At 39.3% G+C, this 22,137-nt stretch overlaps 1 protein-coding gene across 1 annotated transcript in view; it reads left to right on the top strand.

Annotated features, from left to right (window-relative positions):
• The window catches only part of LOC135470829 (multiple epidermal growth factor-like domains protein 10), a 22,955-nt gene extending 1,820 nt beyond the window's left edge, over positions 1-21,135 (top strand). Inside the window, exons 2-9 of the mRNA XM_064749873.1 lie at positions 2,073-2,228; positions 2,407-2,559; positions 3,360-3,512; positions 4,851-5,003; positions 7,019-7,156; positions 11,010-11,153; positions 13,465-13,555; positions 14,010-21,135. Of these exons, the coding sequence (XP_064605943.1) occupies positions 2,073-2,228; positions 2,407-2,559; positions 3,360-3,512; positions 4,851-5,003; positions 7,019-7,156; positions 11,010-11,153; positions 13,465-13,555; positions 14,010-14,295 (1,274 nt within the window). The 3' untranslated portion in view covers positions 14,296-21,135. The remainder of the gene's footprint in view (positions 1-2,072; positions 2,229-2,406; positions 2,560-3,359; positions 3,513-4,850; positions 5,004-7,018; positions 7,157-11,009; positions 11,154-13,464; positions 13,556-14,009) is intronic.
• The last annotated feature ends 1,002 nt before the right edge of the window (positions 21,136-22,137 follow it).

The following is a 22,137-nucleotide window of genomic DNA, read 5'->3' as shown; positions in this document are numbered from 1 at the left end:
GACGTACATATGGGTGTTGTACATGTACTTATTCGTGGTGTACATATTCATATAGGTGGTATAAATGTACATATCCGTGGCGTGGATATACATGTCCGTTGTGCGCATGTACATATCCGTGGTGTACATATACACAGAGGTGGTATAAATGTACATATCCGTGGTGTAGACGTACATATGGGTGTTGGACATGTACTTATTCGTGGTGTACATATTCATATAGGTGGTATAAATGTACATATCCGTGGCGTGGATATACATGTCCGTTGTGCGCATGTACATATCGGTGTTGTACATATACACAGAGGTGGTATAAATGTACATATCCGTGGTGTAGACGTACATATGGGTGTTGTACATGTACTTATTCGTGATGTACATGTTCATATAGGTGGTATAAATGTACATATCCGTGGCGTGGATATACATGTCCGTTGTGCGCATGTGCATATCCGTGGTGTACACGTACATATTCTTGATGTACATGTACATAACCGTGGTGCAGATATTAGTGTTGTAAATGTACATATCCGTGGTATAGATGTACACATGCGTGGTGTTGATATCTCTTGTGTAGATATCTTCGTGCACATGTCTATGGCGTACATAACTGTGGTGTACATGTATAGGTTTGTGGTGTACATATCTGTAATGTACACATCTGTGGTGTACGTATTTGTGGTTTACATGTACATATCTGTGGTTTATATGCACATGTCCTTGATGTACATTTCATGGTGTACATGTACATATCCGTGGGGTACATGTACATATCCGTAATGTAAATCAGCATATCCGTGGTGTGCATGTACATATCTGTGGTGTGCATGTACATATCTGTGGTGTACATGTGCATATCCGTGGTGTACATCTCCATATTTGTGCTGTACATGTACATATTCGTAATGTACAGATGCGTGGTGTACATGTACATATTCGTGGTGTAGATTTATGCATCCAGGGTGTACATGTACATATCTGTGGTGTACACATCCGTGGTGTAGATGTATATACCCGTGGTGTGGATGTGTATATCCGTGGTGTATATGTACATATCTGTGGTGTACATATCCGTAGTGTAGATGTACATATGTATGGTATACATGTACATATTCGTGGTGTAGATTTATACATCTGTGGTGTATATGTACACATCTGTGGTGTACATATCCGTAGTGTAGATGTACATATCCGTGGTATACATGTACATATCTGTGGTATACATGTACATATCCGTAGTGTAGATGTACATATCTATGGTATACATGTACATATTCGTGGTGTACATGTATACATCCGTTGTTTATGTGCATATCTGTGGTGTACGTCTGTAGTGTAGATGTACATATCAGTGATGTCGATGTGCACATCTATGATGTACATGTACATCAGCAAATTTAGGCCAAGTAACGTTTGGATACAAGCGTCAATGTGTCAGTTACAGTTAACGTTCGTTTTAATTGTCACATGATTGTTTTCATCATTCATAAACAAGTAAGTAATGTGAAAATGAAAATACCTGTACCTGATTAAAACAAGATTTTATAATGTTGAGGACAGTATATGCGAAGTGACAGTTCCGGGTTAGTGAATGCTAGGGCACAAATATATATGTTCTGAAACCTAAGCTGGGAAGAATGAAACAGATCTCAAATCATTATAGTCAATGTGACACAGAAATGACAGAAATTTTTAACGTATGAGTCAGCCGGATGATATGGCATCTAAGCATTACATGTGATATTTACAGTGTGTTTTGCTGCAAATGAGCAGCCCTTTAAACCTTTTGGTGGGTGAAGTTTTTTTTACATCCTACATGTATCTTAACTTGGGCTTCTTTAGATTTTATCATATTGGCTGTTCTGTTGATTCAAGGGGTCAGAATTGAAAGGACATGATTCACGTCCTGTGTGGAGATGTCTGTTTGTGAATTTGTGCCTGTTGCAAAACTAAAAGTCAGAGGTAATGCATATGCGCTCGTGTGTCATGCTCATTTAGTGTACATATATCTGCATGAACAGTTTGTGACAAAAAACAATAAGTGAGGTATGACTGTTAATTTCTGTCTGCAGGTTGTGATGGAGGAGAGTATGGCCCTGACTGTGGGCAGAGATGTGGATACTGTGCTGAGGGAAGAACAGTCTGTGACAGAACAACAGGAGAATGTCCGGATAGGTCACCGATTCCTAGATGTCAGGCCGGATACCAGGGAAGGAAGTGTGATGAAAGTATGGATAACAGTGGAATAATATTTTAAATATGTTCATTTCCTTTAAAAATCATTGCATAGATGAATGAAAATAATTGCATCTAAGACTTTCTGTAATTGTGACTGGATAAAACATATTATGTAATAATTAAATTGATGAGAAAGAAATTGCCAAAACAAAGGTCATTTTTTTTCAGAGTGCACAGCAGGTACTTATGGTGCGGACTGTAAGCAGCCTTGTGGTCAATGTGCAGGTGGCTCAGATAAGTGTGACAGAGTGGATGGGTGGTGCCCAAGCACAGAGACACCAAGATGTGCCCCAGGCTGGACGGGGAACAAGTGTAAGACAGGTGAGCTAGCCCAGGCTACACATGGTAAACCTGAGCTTAAGGAGTTTATGTCTAGGAGTAATTGTATAAAACCAGGTGTAAATTCTTCTTTTTGATATTCATGTAACGTGCATTTGAATTTTTGAATTGTTTTTTATTTCACCAGAATCATAGGGTACATTTTTACATCAGTAGGAATAAAGGTTTGCAAACAAAAACATATTGATAGTATTGCTGGTTCTAATCTGGTGGGAATAAAGCTCCAAAAGAGCTTGTTTTATCCCATTATATAGAAAAAATTTGAACTTAGAGGAAAAACTTAAAAAGTGGCAAAGTATCATCTTTATTTTTTGATAAAGTTATTACTTGAATAGCTCTTTTCTGTAGCAGTTATAAAGGATTTAATTGAATTGTATAATCACCACCAAAGATGATATTATACATGTATTATATACTGTGACACAATTCTTCAATATTCTTGGGTTCGTAAAAAGACAAGTAATCTACAGTCGATACAGTTTATGCAGCAGGGAGACTTCGGGCTTGGGTGCCTGCTTTTCAGCTTCTATCTCCACTATAGAGACATGAAATCAGATATAGTATGACCCAGATATGAAAGTTGATATCTTGAACACCACTGGCTGAAATGCAGAATGAGTGGTTTTTTTTGGCATTAAGGTGCAACTTCTTTTTGTTTTCCACTTTTGTAATTAAAGAGATAAGCATTCAATTTAAAGATGTTACTGTACATATCTAAGAATTTTGGCCCTAGTGGCTTATAATTGAGTCCTATTCACTTGGCATTTGGGTTTTTCCTACAGAGTGTTTGCCAGGCCGCTATGGAGGAGGCTGCAGAGAGTATTGTGGAAACTGTCGAGGTGGGAGGGATAAATGTGATAAGGTTAATGGAGCATGTCCAGATGAGGGAGGAGTAAAATGTGCTGATGGTTACGATGGTAACTTGTGTAAGACAGGTAAGTATAATTTATCAGTGTACCTGCGTGTATATATTAAAGTGACAGGTTTGAATGCAGCCATTGCCAGCTTGGCTGCAGCTTTGCCAGGTACCTGAAGAAGAGTGGTGATTCAAAGGCTGGTTTTCTCAAATCATAAACTTGGTGAATGGTGGTGATTCAAAGGCTGGTTTTATCAAATCATAAACTTGGTGAATGGTGGTGATTCACGGTTGGTTTCCTCTAATCATAACCTTGGTGAAAGGGTGGTTATTCACGGCTGGTTTCCTCTAATTATAAACTTGGTAAAGGGTGGTGATTCACAGCTGATTTCCTCTAATGATAAACTTGGTGAAGGGTGGTTATTCACGGTTGGTTTCCTTTAATCATAAACTTGGTAAAGGGTGGTGATTCACGGCTGGTATTCTCAAATCATAAACTTGGTGAAGGGTGGTGATTCACGGCTGGTTTCCCCTAATGATAAACTTGGTGAAGGGTAGTGATTCACGGCTGTTTTTTTCTAATCATAAACTTGGTGAAGGGTAGTGATTTACGGCTGGTTTCCTCTAATCATAAACTTGGTGAAGGGTGGTGATTTACGGTTAGTTTTCTCAAATCATAAACTTGGTGAGGGGTGGTGATTCACAGCTGATTTCCTCTAATGATAAACTTGGTGAAGGGTGGTGATTCACGGTTAGTTTCCTCTAATCATAAACTTGGTGAAGGGTGGTGATTCATGGCTGTTTTTCTCTAATCATAAACTTGGTGAAGGGTAGTGATTCACGGCTGTTTTTTTCTAATCATAAACTTGGTGAAGGCTGATGATTCACGGTTAGTTTTTTTCTAATCATAAGCTTGGTGAAGGGTGGTGATTCACGGTTGGTTTCCTCTAATCATAAACTTGGTGAAGGGTGGTGATTCACGGCTGTTTTTTTCTAATCATAACCTTGTTGAAGGTTGGTGATTCACGGTTAGTTTCCTCTAATCATAAACTTGATGAAGAGTGGTGATAAATGGCTGATTTCCTCTAATGACAAACTTGGTGAAGGGTAATGATTTATGGCTGGTTTCCTCTAATCATGAACTTGACCGATCTAAGTAAAAACTTTTTGAGTACAGATTCAAACACAGTAAATAAAGCATGTATATGTACATGAAAGAGCCCAGCAGCCCTGTGACATTGTTATAAATTATTGCCAAGCAGTCTAATCCTAAATATGATCATAACAGTTATTTCTGTTATGGTCCAGTATAAACCTCCACCAACTGACCAACTGAGTGTAGATATGACACTTGTTAGTAATCGTGTATCCACATCCTGTTGCATTTATATTCACATCTGTTTTCGTTGTGCCACAGAGTGTTTGCCAGGCCACTATGGAGGAGACTGCAGAGAGCAATGTGGGAACTGTCGAGGTGGGAAGGATAAATGTGATACGGTTAATGGAGTGTGTCCATATGTGGGAGGAGTAAGATGTGCAGATGGTTACCTAGGTGATCAGTGTAAGACAGGTAAGGGTTACTTTTACTTTATCTAGACAACTGACACAAAGAGACAAAGTAACAGAATACGGAACCAGAGAATTTCGTGTCACAGCTTCCAGTTTAATTGATGTATATGTAAATAATTTAAGATTTAAGAAAGCACGTGTAGATGCAAGCTTAAGGCGTGTGACTTATATTTCTTGTTGGCATGCAAATGGGTAGAGAAAGGTTATGTCATCTGTCTGTCTATTTCTTTGTATACTGCATACGCTGATAATCCTATAAGAAACTGAATTTTTGGCCTGTACTGTAAATCTTATCATGGTTGTGGGCCTTTGAAAATGGCGCTTGTTATTATATTAAATATTATGTAGATATGTTGTGTTCGTGCCATACATGTTACCAAGCTTCCGGAGATCACCATGGCCTTTGTCTTCAACAAATTTGTGTTCAAGTTTCATGACATGAGTCTCGGGAATTGATCAACTTTGAGCTTTTTCTTACTCATTATGCTGCTCAAGTTCATCAAGCTCATCAGTATTGTGATATTGCAATGTGCAATAACCTTTTCCGTGCTATATATATGTAGAACTGCTGAGACAAATTTCGTCAGATTTATGTCGAAATTTTTAAAAGAAAGGCATTATGAACTGATCAACTGTTGGGGTTGGTCAGTTCACATGTCTGTTTGTCTGTTCTGTGACACTGCAGCAGTTAAAAATCTGGTCTGTCATGTCTGTACGATATCTCGATCCAATGCTGTTCGGCCAAATTTAATCAAATCTGTCTTGAAGCCTTTTCGTGAGGGTATGCCTGTTACTTTTTGATCGTCAGTATATTGCTGTTGAAGCAGGCTGTCACCTTTTCTGTTTGATATCTCAGGAATTAGATTGTTTATATTTATTTATTTATTTATTTATTTATTTATCTGATTGGTGTTTTACGCCGTACTCAAGAATATTTCTCATATACGGCGGCGGCCGACGTTAAGATGGGAGGAAATCAGACAGACCTGGGGGAAACCCACTACAGTCGGCAAGTTGCTGTCAGACGATTTTCACACGCACGGCGGGAGTGAAGCCAGCATGAGCTTGACTTCAACTCACAGCTCCTAGGTCAATGCTCCGCGTTGGTGTGTTAACCCCCTAGGCCACGGAGGCCCCGCATTGCTTACATAACGATATCCCCAGAACCCCTTTTACGAAATTATTTAACCGTGGTCTGAAGTTTACCAGTAAATGTAATTCTGCAAGACTTTGGAATAGGAACTGATCAGTTTTTGGACTGTGTCTGCCCATTCACTTGTTCAGTGATCCGAGCATCCGCTAGTTACATCATGATCGGATTCTGATGTTAGTTTCTTGCAAGGGATGTGTATTTCATGTATTACCTTGTCATGTCTAGAAGTGTGTTAACAGTTTATATGAAAAGGAAGAGAATGATTTCTGCCTGATCAGTTGTTCATGCCCAAAGGGTATTCTAGAGCTGTACAAGTTAGTTATATCAGTTCTTTTAGGTCCATTACCAAATGGCAGTTGAATATCAGTACTGTTTCAGTGGATTTCCAGCTGATGAAGGCACCTGGTTTCCAGTCACGGAGCAGGTTTAGAAACAGCTGACAAGCAGTAGGACTGCTATCCTACTGGGGCTAGCCTTAAATCTTAACCCCAGTCTTGGCCTAATACAAAACTATTAAGACTTCAGTTTAGGTTAAAGTTAGTACCGCGCTTAACAGCTATTAAATACACTTGTGTACAAGGCTTCACGTCACGTGGGTTATCATTTTCATCTCTCACACGAGTATGACATCTTGTATGACGTCGTGTGTTGATGCGGGAAGTATGGGTGGGAACGTCATAAAATGCTTGTCTTTTGACGTCGTGGCATGTGTGTGTAACATATCATATAATAACAAAAGTTGTATCTAACTGAGTGAAACATCACTTTTACCAATGAAGGAAAATCCTAACGAAAAAAGCAACATGATGTACATAGTAATATAGTGTACATAGTTCTTCAGTCCTGTAATCTTTTTTCTGTAGAATGTGATGATGGCTACTATGGCAGTAACTGTGCTGAAGAGTGTGGAAACTGTGTTGATGGTTCTGGATCCTGTCATCACACTGATGGCAGCTGCCAGGGTTGTGCCGCTGGCTGGAAAGGAACTGTCTGTAAGACAAGTGAGTAGTAGAGGGTAGTCACGGGACCTGTTTGTAAGACAGGTGTGTGCATGGAGGGCATTAATGGGGCCTGTTTGTAAGACAGGTGAGGGCGTAAAGGGCAGTCATGGGGCCTGTTTGTAAGACAGGTGAGGGCATGGAGGGCATTAATGGGGCCTGTTTGTAAGACAGGTGAGGGCGTGAAGGGCAGTCATGGGGCCTGTTTGTAAGACAGGTGAGGGCATGGAGGGCATTAATGGGGCCTGTTTGTAAGACAGCTGAGGGCGTGAAGGGCAGTCATGGGGCTTGTTTGTAAGACAGGTGAGGGCATGGAGGGTAGTCAGTGGTCCTGTTTGTAAGACAGGTGTGCGCATGGAGGGCATTCATGGGGTCTGTTTGTAAGACAGGTGAGGGCATGGAGGGTAGTCAGTGGTCCTGTTTGTAAGACAGGTGTGCGCATGGAGGGCATTCATGGGGTCTGTTTGTAAGACAGGTGTGTGCATGGAGGGCATTTATGGGGCCTGTTTGTAAGACAGGTGAGGGCATGGGGGGTAGTCAGTGGTCCTGTTTATAAGACAGGTGAGTGGATGGAAGGCATTCATGGGGACTGTTTGTAAGACAGGCGAATGCACTGAGGGCAGTCATGGGGCTTCTATGTAAAGTGAGTTCATGGAGGGAAGTCATGGGGCCTGTTTGTAAGATGGGTGTGTGCTTGGAGGACAGTCATGGGACCTGTTTGTAAGACAGATAAATGCATGGAGGGCATTCGTGGGGCCTGTTTGTAATGGAAGTCATTTATGGGGCATGTTAGTAAGACAGTGGAGGGCATGGAGGGTAGTCATGTGTCCTTTTTATAAGACTTTAGCCCTAAGCATGGAGGGCATTCATGGGGCCTGTTAGTAACACAAGTGAATGCATGGAGGTGAATCATGGGGCCTGTTTGTAAGACAAGTAAGGGCATGGAGGGCAGTCATACGACCTGTTTGTAAGACTGGTGGGAGGATGGAGGGTTGTCATGGGGTCTGTTTGTAAGACAGGTGAATGCATGGAGGGCAATGATGGGACATGTTTGTATGACAGGTGGGTGCATGGAGGGCAATCATGTGGCGTGTTTCTAAGACAGGTGCGTGCATGGGATATATTCATGCGGCATGTTTGTAAGACAGGTGAGTTTTTGTAGTGTAGTCATGGGTGCTGTTTATAAGACTTTAGCCCAAAGCATGGGGGGTAGTCATTGAACCTGTTTGTAAAACTGGTGAGTCGATGGAGGGTTGTATTGGGGTCTGTTTATGAGACGGGTGAGTGGATGGAGGGCTTCATGGCGCCTGTTTGTTAGACAGGTGAGTGCATGGAGAGCAGTCATGGGGCCTGTTTGTAAGACAGGTGAGGACATGGAGGGTAGTAATGGGCTCTTTATAAGACAGGTGTGTGCATGGAGTTCAATCATGGGGCCTGTTTATAAGACACGTGTGTACATGGAGGGCAGTCATGGGGCCTGTTTGTAAGACAGGTGTGTGCATGGAGGATATTTATGAGTTATGTTTGTAAGACAGGTGAGTGTAATAAGGGCATTCATGGGGCCTGTTTGTAAGACAGATGTGTGCATGGAGGATATTCATGGGCATGTTTGTAAAACAAGTGAGTGCATGGAGGGCAGTTATAGGGCCTGTTTATAAGACAGGTGAGTGCATGGAGGGCAGTCATGGGGGCTTGTTTTGATAAAACGCTTTGAGCTACAGTCAAAAACTTCTAATCTTGAAGCAGCAACCTGTGGATGGTCGTGTGCTTCCCCCGGTTTCCTCTCCTTCCCGGCCTGCTCGGTTTCCTCTCTCCATAATGCTGGCCACCGTCGGAGTATGGCGTAAAACACCAATCAAATAAATAAATAAATTCAATCTTGGATGAAGTGGTACGAGAGGAAGCCAGAGCTGGACCTCACAGCGATAGCACTGGTGAGAAGCTCCCGAGTCATTACGCAGCGCTATGTATTGTGTATTAGAACCAATGTTAAAGTGAATGTTAGGGATGGTGTCTCAGAGAGTATTGTACAGTAATGTATTGTATTACATACATATAAAGCACTATGACACTAGGGGCATGTTCAATCGTCGATGCTCTGTGTGTATATTTATTATTGTAAATTACCAAATTCACGACTTTGAACTAAAGTTATGCATTTCTTCGCCTCGTACAGGCCAGCTCTTGGTAGCCTTGCTACCAGATCTAAGTTTTTGAACATGAGTAAAGTTTGACTGTTTTCACAGATAGCGGTTGGCTATTCAACGCTGACAAGTCATTATTTCTATAAATTATATATTAGGCTATATCTCCAATAATACTGCTCTTACAGACATCATTTTTGGTACATTAATGGCACTTAATGCGGGCTATCACGTAATACCAATAATTCTCGATTCTAACACCATAGGGCTCTTCTGTAAATAGCAGTCTGACCCACATTTCCATTAATGCTGCATCTACACACATCATAGTTGGTACATTAATGACACTTGATATGGGCTATCACGTGATGCAGTCATTGCCGATTCTAATACCAGGAGGCGCTTTTGTGAATAGCAATGTGAATAGCAGTCTGGCCCATGTCTCCATTAATACTGCACGCACAGATATCATATGTGGCACTTCAACGGTACTTAATGTTAATGCAAGCTATCTCGTGATGCCACCAATTCCTGATTTTAAGAACAGGGGACACTTTAAATTCTTGGTTAATTCGACAAGTCGATTGGCAAATGGCAAAACATATGTGAACTCACGGCTATGCATGACGGTGAGCCGGCAAATGTCAGTCATTTCTCAAAAAGACCTTGCGGCTTATGAATACTGACGTCGAGTTTTCCCAACATTAGCATTTGATGAATTCTGGACAGACGTATGTCCGGACATAAAGTACAGACTGCATACAGCTAGACTGGAAAATAAAGCATGATGTTGTGTAAACCAGAGAAAAACTGTATAGGTTCAGGTTAATACATGCTAACTGACGTGTATTTTGTAATGTATATGTAGACCATCTCCTACATCACTTTGTGAACTGTGAGAAGCTGAAGGATTTTATTTCTTATATACCTGATATAGTTCAATCATGGTTCATCGATAATCTTAAACACTACCCCTTATCAGTATTTCATGTTATTTGGGCTTTTGAAAGGTCCAAAGAGAGTTAACCTCTTGTTTGTCAACAGAGTTTGTAGAATGGCGAGGTTGACAATTTACAAAGCCAGGAATTTCCTTGTTTTCAAAGATAACGTTTTACCAACGAAAACTATTTTAAGATCAATTTTGAGAAATGGTGTGAATCAGTCGGCTGTTTAGTGGGGTACAACCTCATCATTTCAACAAACACGTACTTCTCAAGACCCCTATGTCAGTCTTCACAGCTCAGGTTCAGTTGTTATGTCCCTGCCGTAGACACAGACTTTTCTGTAACATAATCCTGATGATTTGTGCACGACAATCTTAACCACGAATGATATTTTTATTTTTAAGAAGGTTGCTGTATGATATTGTCAATACACTTTCTTTTCAAGAGACAAAAAAATCATTGACGTCAGGAAATTGACATCAGGCACTTTGCACTAGACTTGTATTGCTCACGCCAGTCGGCCATGTCATCACCTCGTTTCAGTTGATGGCACATTAACAGCCTTAGCAGGTATTTCTTCTTCACATTTCTCCTCTTATGTTGAATAATTACAAGGAATCGGCACATGAAATACTTCCTTGAACCCTTGCCGTAGCTGACATCCCTGACAGCTATATTTCAACATAGTCCTGTAAACTTATCGGCATTGGATTGACTATGTAATTAAATACTGGACAAATAATACCAGTGATTTATTTGTACGATCAGACTGCAGCTCGTACAGATGGGGTCCTGACTGTGAGGAGACCTGTGGTCAGTGTCATGACGGAGCTGTCTGCGACCTGGTCAGTGGGGAATGTCCCACGGGGGATCCCCGCTGTGACACCGGACACATAGGACTTCGCTGTACACGTGAGTAGACTTTTCTTGACTGGATTTACAACTGTTCCCGGGGTGATCACCACTGTACACATCAGTAGGCTTTTCTTTATTGCATTCACAACTGTTCCCCGGGTAATCAGCTCGGTGCCACCGGACATATAGGACTTCGCCGTACACGTGAGTAGACTTTTTCTTACCGCATTCACAACTGTTTCCCGGGTAATCACCGCTGTGCCACCGGACATACAGGATTTCGCTGTACACGTGAGTAGACTCTTCTTTACTGCATTCACAACTGTTCCGCGGGTAATGACCGCTGTGCCATCCGAAGGCATGGAGGGTATTCATGAGGCCAATTTATAAGACACGTGTTTGCATGGAGGGTAGTCATGGGGCCTCCTTCATTAATACATTTTAAGCTAAACTTCTAATCTTGGATGAAATGGTGCAGGATGCAACCAATCTGAGCTGAATCTCACAGCGACAGCATTGGTGAGAGGCTACTGAGTCATTGCGTAGCACCACGTATTGTGCGTTAGAACCAATGTTGAAGTGAATGTTAGAGATCGTGTCTCAGAAAGTTAATATTAATTACTGTAAATTACCAAATTCACGACTTTAATCTGAAATTCTACATTCATTTATCCCGTACAGAGGAGCTCCTGACGGCCTTGTTACCAAATCTAAAATTTGCTTTCATGAACAGCAGGAACTATAAGCACTTATTGTTACTTACATGTATTACACCGTAATAATAACGAGCCCCTGGTAAGCGTGGTTTTGTAGTGCTTTCACAGGCTACAAGTAGTGACCAGTCTCCTCATGGAGGTGATCCTGTAGTATCTGTATAGGGCATAAGTAGTGACCAGTCTCCTCATGGAAGTGATCCTGTAGTATCTGTATAGGGCATAAGTAGTGACCAGTCTCCTCATGGAAGTGATCCTGTAGTATCTGTATAGGGCATAAATAGTGACCAGTCTCCTTATGGAAGTGATCCTGTAGTATCTGTATAGAGCATAACTAGTGACCAGTCTCATGGAAGCGATCCTGTAGTATCTCCATAAGGCATAATCAGTGACCAGTCTCCTCATGGAGGTGATCCTGTAGTATCTGTATAGGGCATAAGTAGTGACCAGTCTCCTCGTGGAAGTGATCCTGTAGTATCTGTATAGGGCATAAGTAGTGACCAGTCTCCTCATGGAAGTGATCCTGTAGTATCTGTATTGGGCATAAATAGTGACCAGTCTCCTTATGGAAGTGATCCTGTAGTATCTGTATAGAGCATAACTAGTGACCAGTCTCATGGAAGCGATCCTGTAGTATCTCCATAAGGCATAAGCAGTGACCAGTCTCCTCATGGAAGTGATCCTGTAGTATTTCTATAAGGCATAAGTAGTGACCAGTCTCATGGAAGCGATCCTGTAGTATCTGTATAAGGCATAAGCAGTGACCAGTCTCCTCATGGAAGCGATCCTGTAGTATCTGTATAGGCTGTAAGAATGGTCCATATCAGCATGGCTGTAATTATGTAGCATTAACATAAGCAATTAAACGGAGCAACAGGGATAATCAGCACGCAGACAAGGCACCGGACTTGTAGGGCATTTTTTCGGTTTTTTGCACTGTTCTCATTGTGATGTGGCTAACGAAGATGGCTGTCAGTGTCAGACTACAGAGAGCTTCGTGCACTTACTTTTACTTACATGTATATTTGGTTAGAAGTAAATGTAAACATTCAAAACCTTTAATCCACCACCTTGTCACTTTGCTTGGAGTTTCTTGACTCGAAGAGTTATTAGAGAGATAATTAATGCATACTCTCAGAACGGAATAATAAGGTTTCAAGTGGTTCAGACTTGAATGCCTGTTGTTTTTGTTGTGTTGTTTTGTTTAGAGAATTCAGCCTTTAGGCTTGAGACCTGTGAGTTCAGGTAGAGCTCATACTGGCTTTCTCTCAAGCTGTACGTGAGAAGGTTTGTCTGTAACCTGCGGATGGTAGTGGGTTTTCCCCGCACTCTGTCCGGTTTCCTCCTACCACAATGCTTGCCGCCTTCGTCTAAGTGACATGTTCCTGAGTACGGCGTTAAACACCAATCAAATAAATGAAATAAATAACTGAAATGAGCTAAATTATTGTCTCCAGAAGCCGATTAATATAATGTTGAATTGTAATAATACGTTAATTCTTTCATCCAACACATTTATACTTTGACCCGAAAATCTCCACATGAGATGGGTTTTGTTTATTGATAGCAACGCTAGTCTCATTCAAGGAGCTTGTGTGAAATAAGTAAAAAATACACAGACCTATTTAATGACGATTGTCTTGCTATCATTTCAGCACTAGTCATCGACTACACTGGTGTGATTATCGGCTCTGTGATGAGTGTCATTGTGGCAGCAGCTATCATTACCGCTTTGGTCCTCGTCGTGTAAGTGTCGGACGATTTTCAAGTTCCTATTTGTCATTCTGATCTTTATACAGCCACGTGAAACATCTGTCCTTCGCTGGCTTAAGTATGTCCCATCAAGGTGGAGCTCAATTCTTGTGGGGTTACAGTCTAAAACATGATATTAGTAAGACCTTACCCGTGTTAAAGGACATAAGCAGGAACATTTTATTCATTCTTAAACTCATGAACATTTTTCGCTTGTATAACGGGTTTAAGTCAAGAAATTCTGTGGTAGAGGTCACAGGACAACGACTTCTAGGGTCAAGGTCAAGTGGATATACATGTGAAGGCGTCATTTTACCGCCCAGCCAGCGAGTGGTCAAGTAACATATTAAATGTGCGGTCTATAACAGATGTATACTTCGTTGTGTTGACAATTTTTGGTTGCTTTTTTGCGCTATGAAATAAGCAGGAGGTACATGTCTTCTTTCAGAAGAAGACGTCAGTCTGGTTCCCCAGATGGTACAGAGAGCTCAGCCAGGAACACTGGCGTCACATACGAGGTTCCCATTCCTGAGGTGCCAAATGCCGGACATGACTCCGACACGGTCACGTACTACAACATGGCGGTCGAGGAGGAGGGTCATTATGAAACTGTCACCGAGAAGGAGTATGACAAGATCCGCTTCTCCCTGCTGGAGACAGACAAGGACACCAATTACACCAATCTGAGCTCCACTGTCTACCCAAACACAAGAGTGTCGTCAACCAAACAGTGAAGAATGTGTGTATGCAAACGCTATTAAATCCTTTCTTTCAGAGGCATTTGTTCATAAAAATCAGGAGCAAATTCCCCTAAGCCATTTGTGACTTTATTCAAGATTTGAATACCATTTTAGAGGTTATTGTTTGATCCCAGTAATTCCAATATTGACCACCACATTACTGTTATCAAATGTCTCAAACTTTCAGCACCAAAAAATGAACACTGTGATGAGGTTTTGAATTGAAATTAAAAGTGGCTTTGTGAAATTGACACCAGGATTTATTTCTTGAAATACATTTAAATACTGTTCGAAATTTAACCAAAACCCTTGTGAATTAACATCACGTCCTAAAATATATTCGGCGTGTCTGTTTTAAATATTCCGGCAGGTTGATGGTGTAATGAAATAATCAGGTCAATTCCTTACAAAACAGTTAGATAGTTTGGCTCTGAGTACATGTATTATGACGTCACAATCACATTTACGAAATTGTCTTTTACCGTCATATATTGTAATATACTTGTCCAGCTTGGTCACCTTTACATGTTACTTATCCATTTCTTCACTTCCTTAATTGTCACAGAGGAGATAAAATTTACCTAGTTTGATGAAATATACTGATGAGATGCTCTGTCGCATATTAAATTGTTATATACTTGCTCAGCTCTGTTGCATATTGAATTGTTACATACTTGTTCAGCTGTGTCAGAGATTAAATTGGTGTACGCTTGTTCAGCTCTGTCGCATACTGAATTGCTATATACTTGTTCAGCTTTGTCATATATTGAATTGTTATATACCTGTTCAGCTCTTACATATTGAATTGTTATATACTTGCTCAGCTCTGTCGCATATTGAATTGTTATATACTTGTTCAGCTATGTCACATATTAAATTGTACACTTGTTCAGCTCTGTCACACATCGAATTGTTATATACTTTGTCAGCTCTGTTGCCTATTGAATTGTTATATACTTGTTCAGCTTATTCAGCTTAGTCACATATAGAATTGTTTTATACTTGTTCAGCTGTGTCAGAGATTAAATTGGGGTACACTTGTTCAGCTCTATCGCATATTGAATTGTTATATACTTGCTCAGCTCTGTCGCATATTGAATTGTTATATACTTGTTTAGCTATGTCACATATTAAATTGTACACTTGTTCAGCTGTGTCACATATTAAGTTGTTATATACTTGCTCAGCTCTGTCGCATATTGAATTGTTATATACTTGCTCAGCTCTGTCGTATATTAAATTGTTATAAACTTGCTCAGCTCTATCGCATATTGAATTGTTATATACTTGTTCAGCTCTATTGCATATTGAATTGTAATATACTTGTCCAGCTTTGTCACCTTTACATATTACATATGTATTTCTTCAATTCCTTAATTGTCACAGAGGAGATAAAATTTACCTAGTTTGATGAAATATTGTACCTGATGTTTTATTTATGTATTATGTATTTGTGTATGGTTTAAAGTAAAATGTTTCAGATGTAATCCTGCCGTGAACTGTTGGTGAGGAATGACATTGGACAGTACACCACAGCTGTATTTGCAAAAAGGGTTAATTAACAGATTAAACCCGGCGCATCAATCAAAATACTCATTCTGAAAGTTACAGAAGAGAACTGCTTCAACATCAATGAACCACATGTACATTTACACACATTTGGAATATAATTAACCTGGTCAAATCACTTTTCCCGTGCAGGATACAGGAGTGTTCATACTTTAATCATTAAAGACAGCCGACCGATGTGCTTTCTGTATAGTAACTCTGACTGTACATGCGTGTCTACTAACACAAAAGTGCGGTCTGCTGCCGTAACTTACGTAATAGCAGATAATATGTACGCTACTCCAACACAAACTGCTGCTCAATGTCTCTCTCTAAAACACTTGACTTGATCAACAATATAGTACTCACAACGAATTGGTCTTGGACATGTGTAAATGGCCGTGTAAATGTACATGTATACATACATATATCCATATATCTGCATAAGTAAGCCCGAAAAATTAAAAAATTTATCTGATAGTTAAGAATATATAAATGTATATATGCATTTGGCCATGACACATTAAATATTCCAGTTCAATTACCGGATAAATTTCAAATTAAACTACAAATATTAGGGAACAATAAATATATGAAGTAGACGGGAAAATGACGTCATTATGTTTGTGTACCAAGCTACAGGGTACCAAAAGTGAAAAGTCACGGTTAACAAAACGTACAATCTATTTGTATTGTCTTTGACCATTTTTTAGTATCCTTCCAGTGAGCCCAAATCGTTGTTTATCCGATAAGTAGATAAATAATTACCATTCAAAACTATACGGAAGATTGGCCCTCATTTCTGATTAATAGTTGTCTCCTTTAGGCAAATCCCAATTCTCAATATATAAGTTGAAAATACTCACCTTAGTGATAATATTTGTAAACAAACTGTCATTGTTAATAACTTCCTCATGATACTTTATTGTGCCAGTAACCCACCTCTCCCTATACGCTTCTGTCTGGGACTGGTGCTTCTGAGGACGTACTATGTACGCACCTTTACACCTCGTATTTTTTGTGATTTATTTTGAAATTCTTACTTGTATGTACTGGTCTATGTTACACGTGATCTTACCGATAACTACATGCGTAATAAACAAAAATTCGAGCTGTTATCAAGTGAGTACGATGGTAACCAGGCTAGAACATGTGCTTCTTTCTTTCTTAAATGTTGTTACGTCATGGATTACCTAAGTCAATATCGTGTGGCAATCGGGACTTGGTATAACTTTGTGTGCTGTAAAAGCAGGGTACACCTAATCAAACTTATAAACTTGCTGAATGAATTAACAGTGATTTGTAATGCTACTGACTCTTTACTATTTTGTGTTATTATAGGTATTCTTTGTATGTTAAACAACTTGAATTACGTTTTAATTGTCATTATCGCATTACTGCTGCGATGCGGAGATATACATAAAAATCCGGGACCACCAAGCTCGCATAACTTAAGATGTTGTCATTTTAATGCTAGGAGCCTTCTGGCTCAGTCTGATGATCAAATGTCATCATATTCTAAGTTAGACGAAGTCTCAACCGTACTTGTAAATGAACATGATTACGATATTATTTGTGTAACAGAAACTTGGCTTAGTTCTGCCATACCAGATGAAAGAGTTAATATAGAAGGGTACTACATTATAAGGAAAGACAGAGATAGGCATGGTGGGGGTGTTGCCATTTATTGTAAGTCATCATTGAATATCACACGCAGATTAGATCTTGAAAATGAAAATGAAATGCTATGGATTACAATTGAATTGTTCAATAGAAGTGTATTAGTTGCTGTATGTTACCGCCCTCCTAACCAATCAACGGAATCACGGGATCTTTTTATTGATAACTTTGATTCTACTCTCACTTCTGTTATATCAGAAAACCCACATGCTTTACTAATATTTGGTGATTTTAACGATCGCTGCACTGACTGGAATAAATACCATGATAAGAGTGAATTAAAAATGAAACTTTTCGACCTTTTGGCTGGAAAAAATTTATTTCAAATACTGAATGAGCCGACAAGATATACGGAAGATAGTGCTTATTTATTAGATCTAATAATCACTGACAATATGAGATATGTAATAGATTACGGAGTGGCTTGTCCCATGGCTAATCTTGACCACTGCACGATCTATTGTAAACTGGATGTTCTTTGCAATGATAAACCTAAATCTTTTAAAAGACATGTATGGGACCTTAAATGTGCTGATATAGACCGTCTACGTAACTTACTGTCTGTCTCACCCTGGGATATATGTGACGTTTTCACTGATATAAATGACAAAGTGTATGCATGGTCAAATCTTTTTCTGTCATGCTGTAAGGAAACTATCCCAAATAAAGAAATTACCGTGAGACCTCGCGACAAGCCCTGGATGACCAATGATGTGCGATATAAGTTACGAATTCGAAATAGATGCTTTAAAAAGTATAAAAGATCTAAAAATGAAAAAGATAAATTTCGCTTCTATATAGCCAGAAGGGAGGCCAACACAGCCAAAAGAGAGGCTATTCGTCGCTATGCTACACGTCTAAAAACCAAACTATCTGACCCAAATCTAGATACCAAGACTTACTGGTCTTCAATGAAATCAATGTTGGGTTCTAAAGCAAAACCTCCAATACACCACTACTTGTAAATGGTAAAAATGTATCCAGTGATATTGATAAGGCCAATGCTTTCTGTGCATTCTTTGCATCACATTCTGACCTTCCATCTCCTGTCCCCGACTTGCCGGACTTCTCCTTCGTTACTACAACTCGTTTAAACAGTATACAAATAACTGAAAAGGAAGTCGGCCAGTGTCTCAGTTCGTTAAATACAAAAAAGGCAGCAGGTCCGGATGGGATCAGTAATTTTATGTTGCAGAGTGCAGCAGGAAGTATAACACCCTCGCTTACTAAACTATTTAACTCTTCATTACAAAACGGCGTCTTTCCGTCCGCGTGGAAAAGGTGCCGCGTTTGCCCAGTATTTAAAAAAGGTGATCGACATTGTATTTCTAACTACAGACCAGTATGTCTTCAACCATCGATATCCAAAGTATTTGAAAAAGTCGTCTATAAACATTTATATCAATATCTTACGATAAACAATATTCTTATTCCTCACAATGCAGGATTCAAAAGTGGTGATTCAACTATCTGTCAACTAACTAAAATCGTCCATAATATTTATAAAGGTTTAGACAACGGTAATGATATGTGTTTGGTATTCTTGGATGTGAGCAAAGCCTTTGACAAGGTTTGGCACACAGGTTTACTATTTAAGTTGAGGCAGATGGGTATTGGAGGAATGTTACTGGCGTGGATAAATGATTACTTATCTGATCGATCAATCTCTGTTTGCCTCAACGGTAAAGAATCTAGCTCGAATCCTACGTACTCAGGAGTTCCTCAGGGCTCTGTACTTGGTCCTTTGTTGTTTCTTATCTTAATAAATGATATAAATACTAATATTGAATGTGACATAAATATATTTGCTGACGACACATCCTTGTTAGAAGAAATTAAAGATTTACCAGTCTCAGAAACTAGACTGAACCGTGACCTTAGCAAGTTAGCATCGTGGGCAAATCAATGGTGTGTCACATTCAATGCTCTTAAGACAGTTTATTTACTTGTATCATTAAAGGGAAATCCTTCCTATCCCAAACTGTATCTTAATGGCACGGAGGTGAAGAGCGTTCAGTCCCACAAACACCTTGGGATCTTTTTACAACACAATGGGAAATGGGACGAACGCATTAGAAACTTAGTTAATAAATGTAACAAAAAACTGAGTATTCTCAACCGATGTAAGAAATGCCTTACCCGAAAATGTGTGAAAACTCTATACTTCAGTCAAATAAGATCTACCATCGAATATGGTGACATCCTGTTTGACAATTGCGGTATAGTGTTGTCTCAAAAACTTGAAACAATTCAGCGAAGAGCTGCTCTTCTCTGTTCTGGGGGCCTACGTCGGACATCGTATAGTAAATTATTAAATGAACTAAGATGGGAACCGCTTTATGTGAGACGTAGATCCCACAGAATTCTTCTTTTCCATAAAATTATAAATGGGCTATCGCCTCCTTATTTGAAAAAATTACTACCATGGGGAAATGAAGCTGTCGTCAGTACATACAATCTACGAAATAAGCACAACATCCGTCTTCCCAAAGGTCGTATCCAGTTGTACATGTCGTCATTTATTCCCCAAACAATTAAAGATTGGAATTCAATACCTCTCCACTTTCGTCACGACTCTCTAGAAAAGCTTAAATCCTATCTTAAACCTAGTTTTGTTGACAGCATTACTATTTCCGTACTGTACGATTCTTTTGTAACATTTTCCTCGATACTGCATTGTAGGATGTGGATGGGACTGAGCGCTCTTCACGCAGACTTATTTACCAATGGCCTTTCAGATGACCAGTCTTGTCATAAATGTAATTACAAATGTGAAAATTCTCATCATTTTCTTATTGAATGTCCCGCATATGCCGCTCAAAGGAAGCACATGTTCGACAGGTTTACTAAAACGATTTCTCCAAATGCTCACTTATCTATTTTCCTTCCGCATTGCTCAAAACATATCTCAAATATTTTACTTTTTGGATCAAATGACCTATCTCTTGAAGACAATAAAACCATATTCTGTTCTGTGCACAAATTCATTCAAGATACTCGAAGATTTATCCATCGTACTCACCAAGTAGTTCAAACAAGTTCCTTTTAAGGTACAAAGTGCTAAGACTGAAACCCATTCCTAAATCTGTTATATAATCGGTACTTAATGAAGTATATGAGTGTGTGCAGTATTGGATGCCTATGTGTATTGTAAATATTGTAAATATTTTATTCTTCACTATCAAGTTTTGATTATATAAATGTATGATGTATATAAGTTGGAGGAGACCCCCTAGTGACCCATGGGTTGTGGGATATCCTCAATAAACAAATAAAGAATTAAATTAAATTAAACATACAGGAAGCAAACTCGAATGCAAAAAACAAAAAAACACCGTAAATACAAAAATACAGTAAGAAGGCAGTTTTATTGCTTTTGGGGGTAAAGTAAACATATAGACTGAGCCTGCGATAAAGCAGGGACCATAAGTGTACTATATGTGACGAGTCCAATGAGATATAAAATCATGAACGAGACGCCGAATATTATGGTGAACCAGTGAACAAAATAGTGCCCAGTGATATATAGTGTATATCACACTATAATACTTTGCAGTGTATGTATGCGCATGACAACTGAATTCTTCACGTCAATAAATTAAACATTATGGCATGGCATGGCGTCAAAACTTATTTATCAGAGATGGCCGAACCAGAGCAGAAAACCGATGACTTATTTAGTATTTATTGTCTAACTACAACAGAAAAACAATGACTGATTAATCAGACATGTTCGGACTACAACAGAAAAGCAACGACTTATATATCAGAGATGGCCTAACTACAATAGAAAAACAGCGCCTTGTTTATCATATATAGTGGGAATACAACAGAAAAACAACGACTTATTTGTCAGATATGGCTTGACTACAATAGAAAAAACATTGCCTTATTTATTATATATGGTCTGACTACAACAGAAAAACAATGACTTATTTATCACATATGGTCTGACTACAACAGAAAAACAATGACTTATTTATCACATATGGTCTGACTACAACAGAAAAAAACAATGACTTATTTATCAGTCATGGTCTGACTACAACATAAATCAACGACCCATTACTCACGCTTAATTGTATATACTATTAACAAAGCTGTGAAGGGTATTTTATGACATCAGCGTAGCTGCAGAAAAGTTTATACAAAGAGTAAGGTGAGCGTGAGAAGTAACACGTGTGTCTGGGATACGGCGATGTATTTACAAGTTAAATCCGTTCCAATTACCGGGTACATAGTTACCAGTAGGTCTACCAACAATATGAATATTGGCCTTGTGAAAATGTCGTCGAAAATAGAAAATAAATACACATATACAGTGCACCAGTGTTTAGGGAGAAATTACCCGGTCACGCATGTTGAATATGAACAGTGTGTTAACCACCTCATGACTAGAATAAAATCTTAACTGGGGTATAAATTGGCAATTTGACCAGATTTCATCGGTTATGTATATGACCATTGTAAACTACAACAATGTCATCACTCGATGTCGTTCTCATTTAACTCCCCTGTATATTCCTATATATTCAATGTAAATGCGGTTTGTGTAATGTGTAGTCCTTCTTATTTAAGTGATGTTATACATGTGGAATATAAACAATG

The sequence above is a fragment of the Liolophura sinensis genome, chromosome 7, assembly GCF_032854445.1.
Source record: "Liolophura sinensis isolate JHLJ2023 chromosome 7, CUHK_Ljap_v2, whole genome shotgun sequence".
Lineage (NCBI taxonomy): Eukaryota > Metazoa > Mollusca > Polyplacophora > Chitonida > Chitonidae > Liolophura > Liolophura sinensis.
Note: the sequence above shows the minus strand (reverse complement) of the source record. Positions and strands in the feature narration are given on the sequence as shown.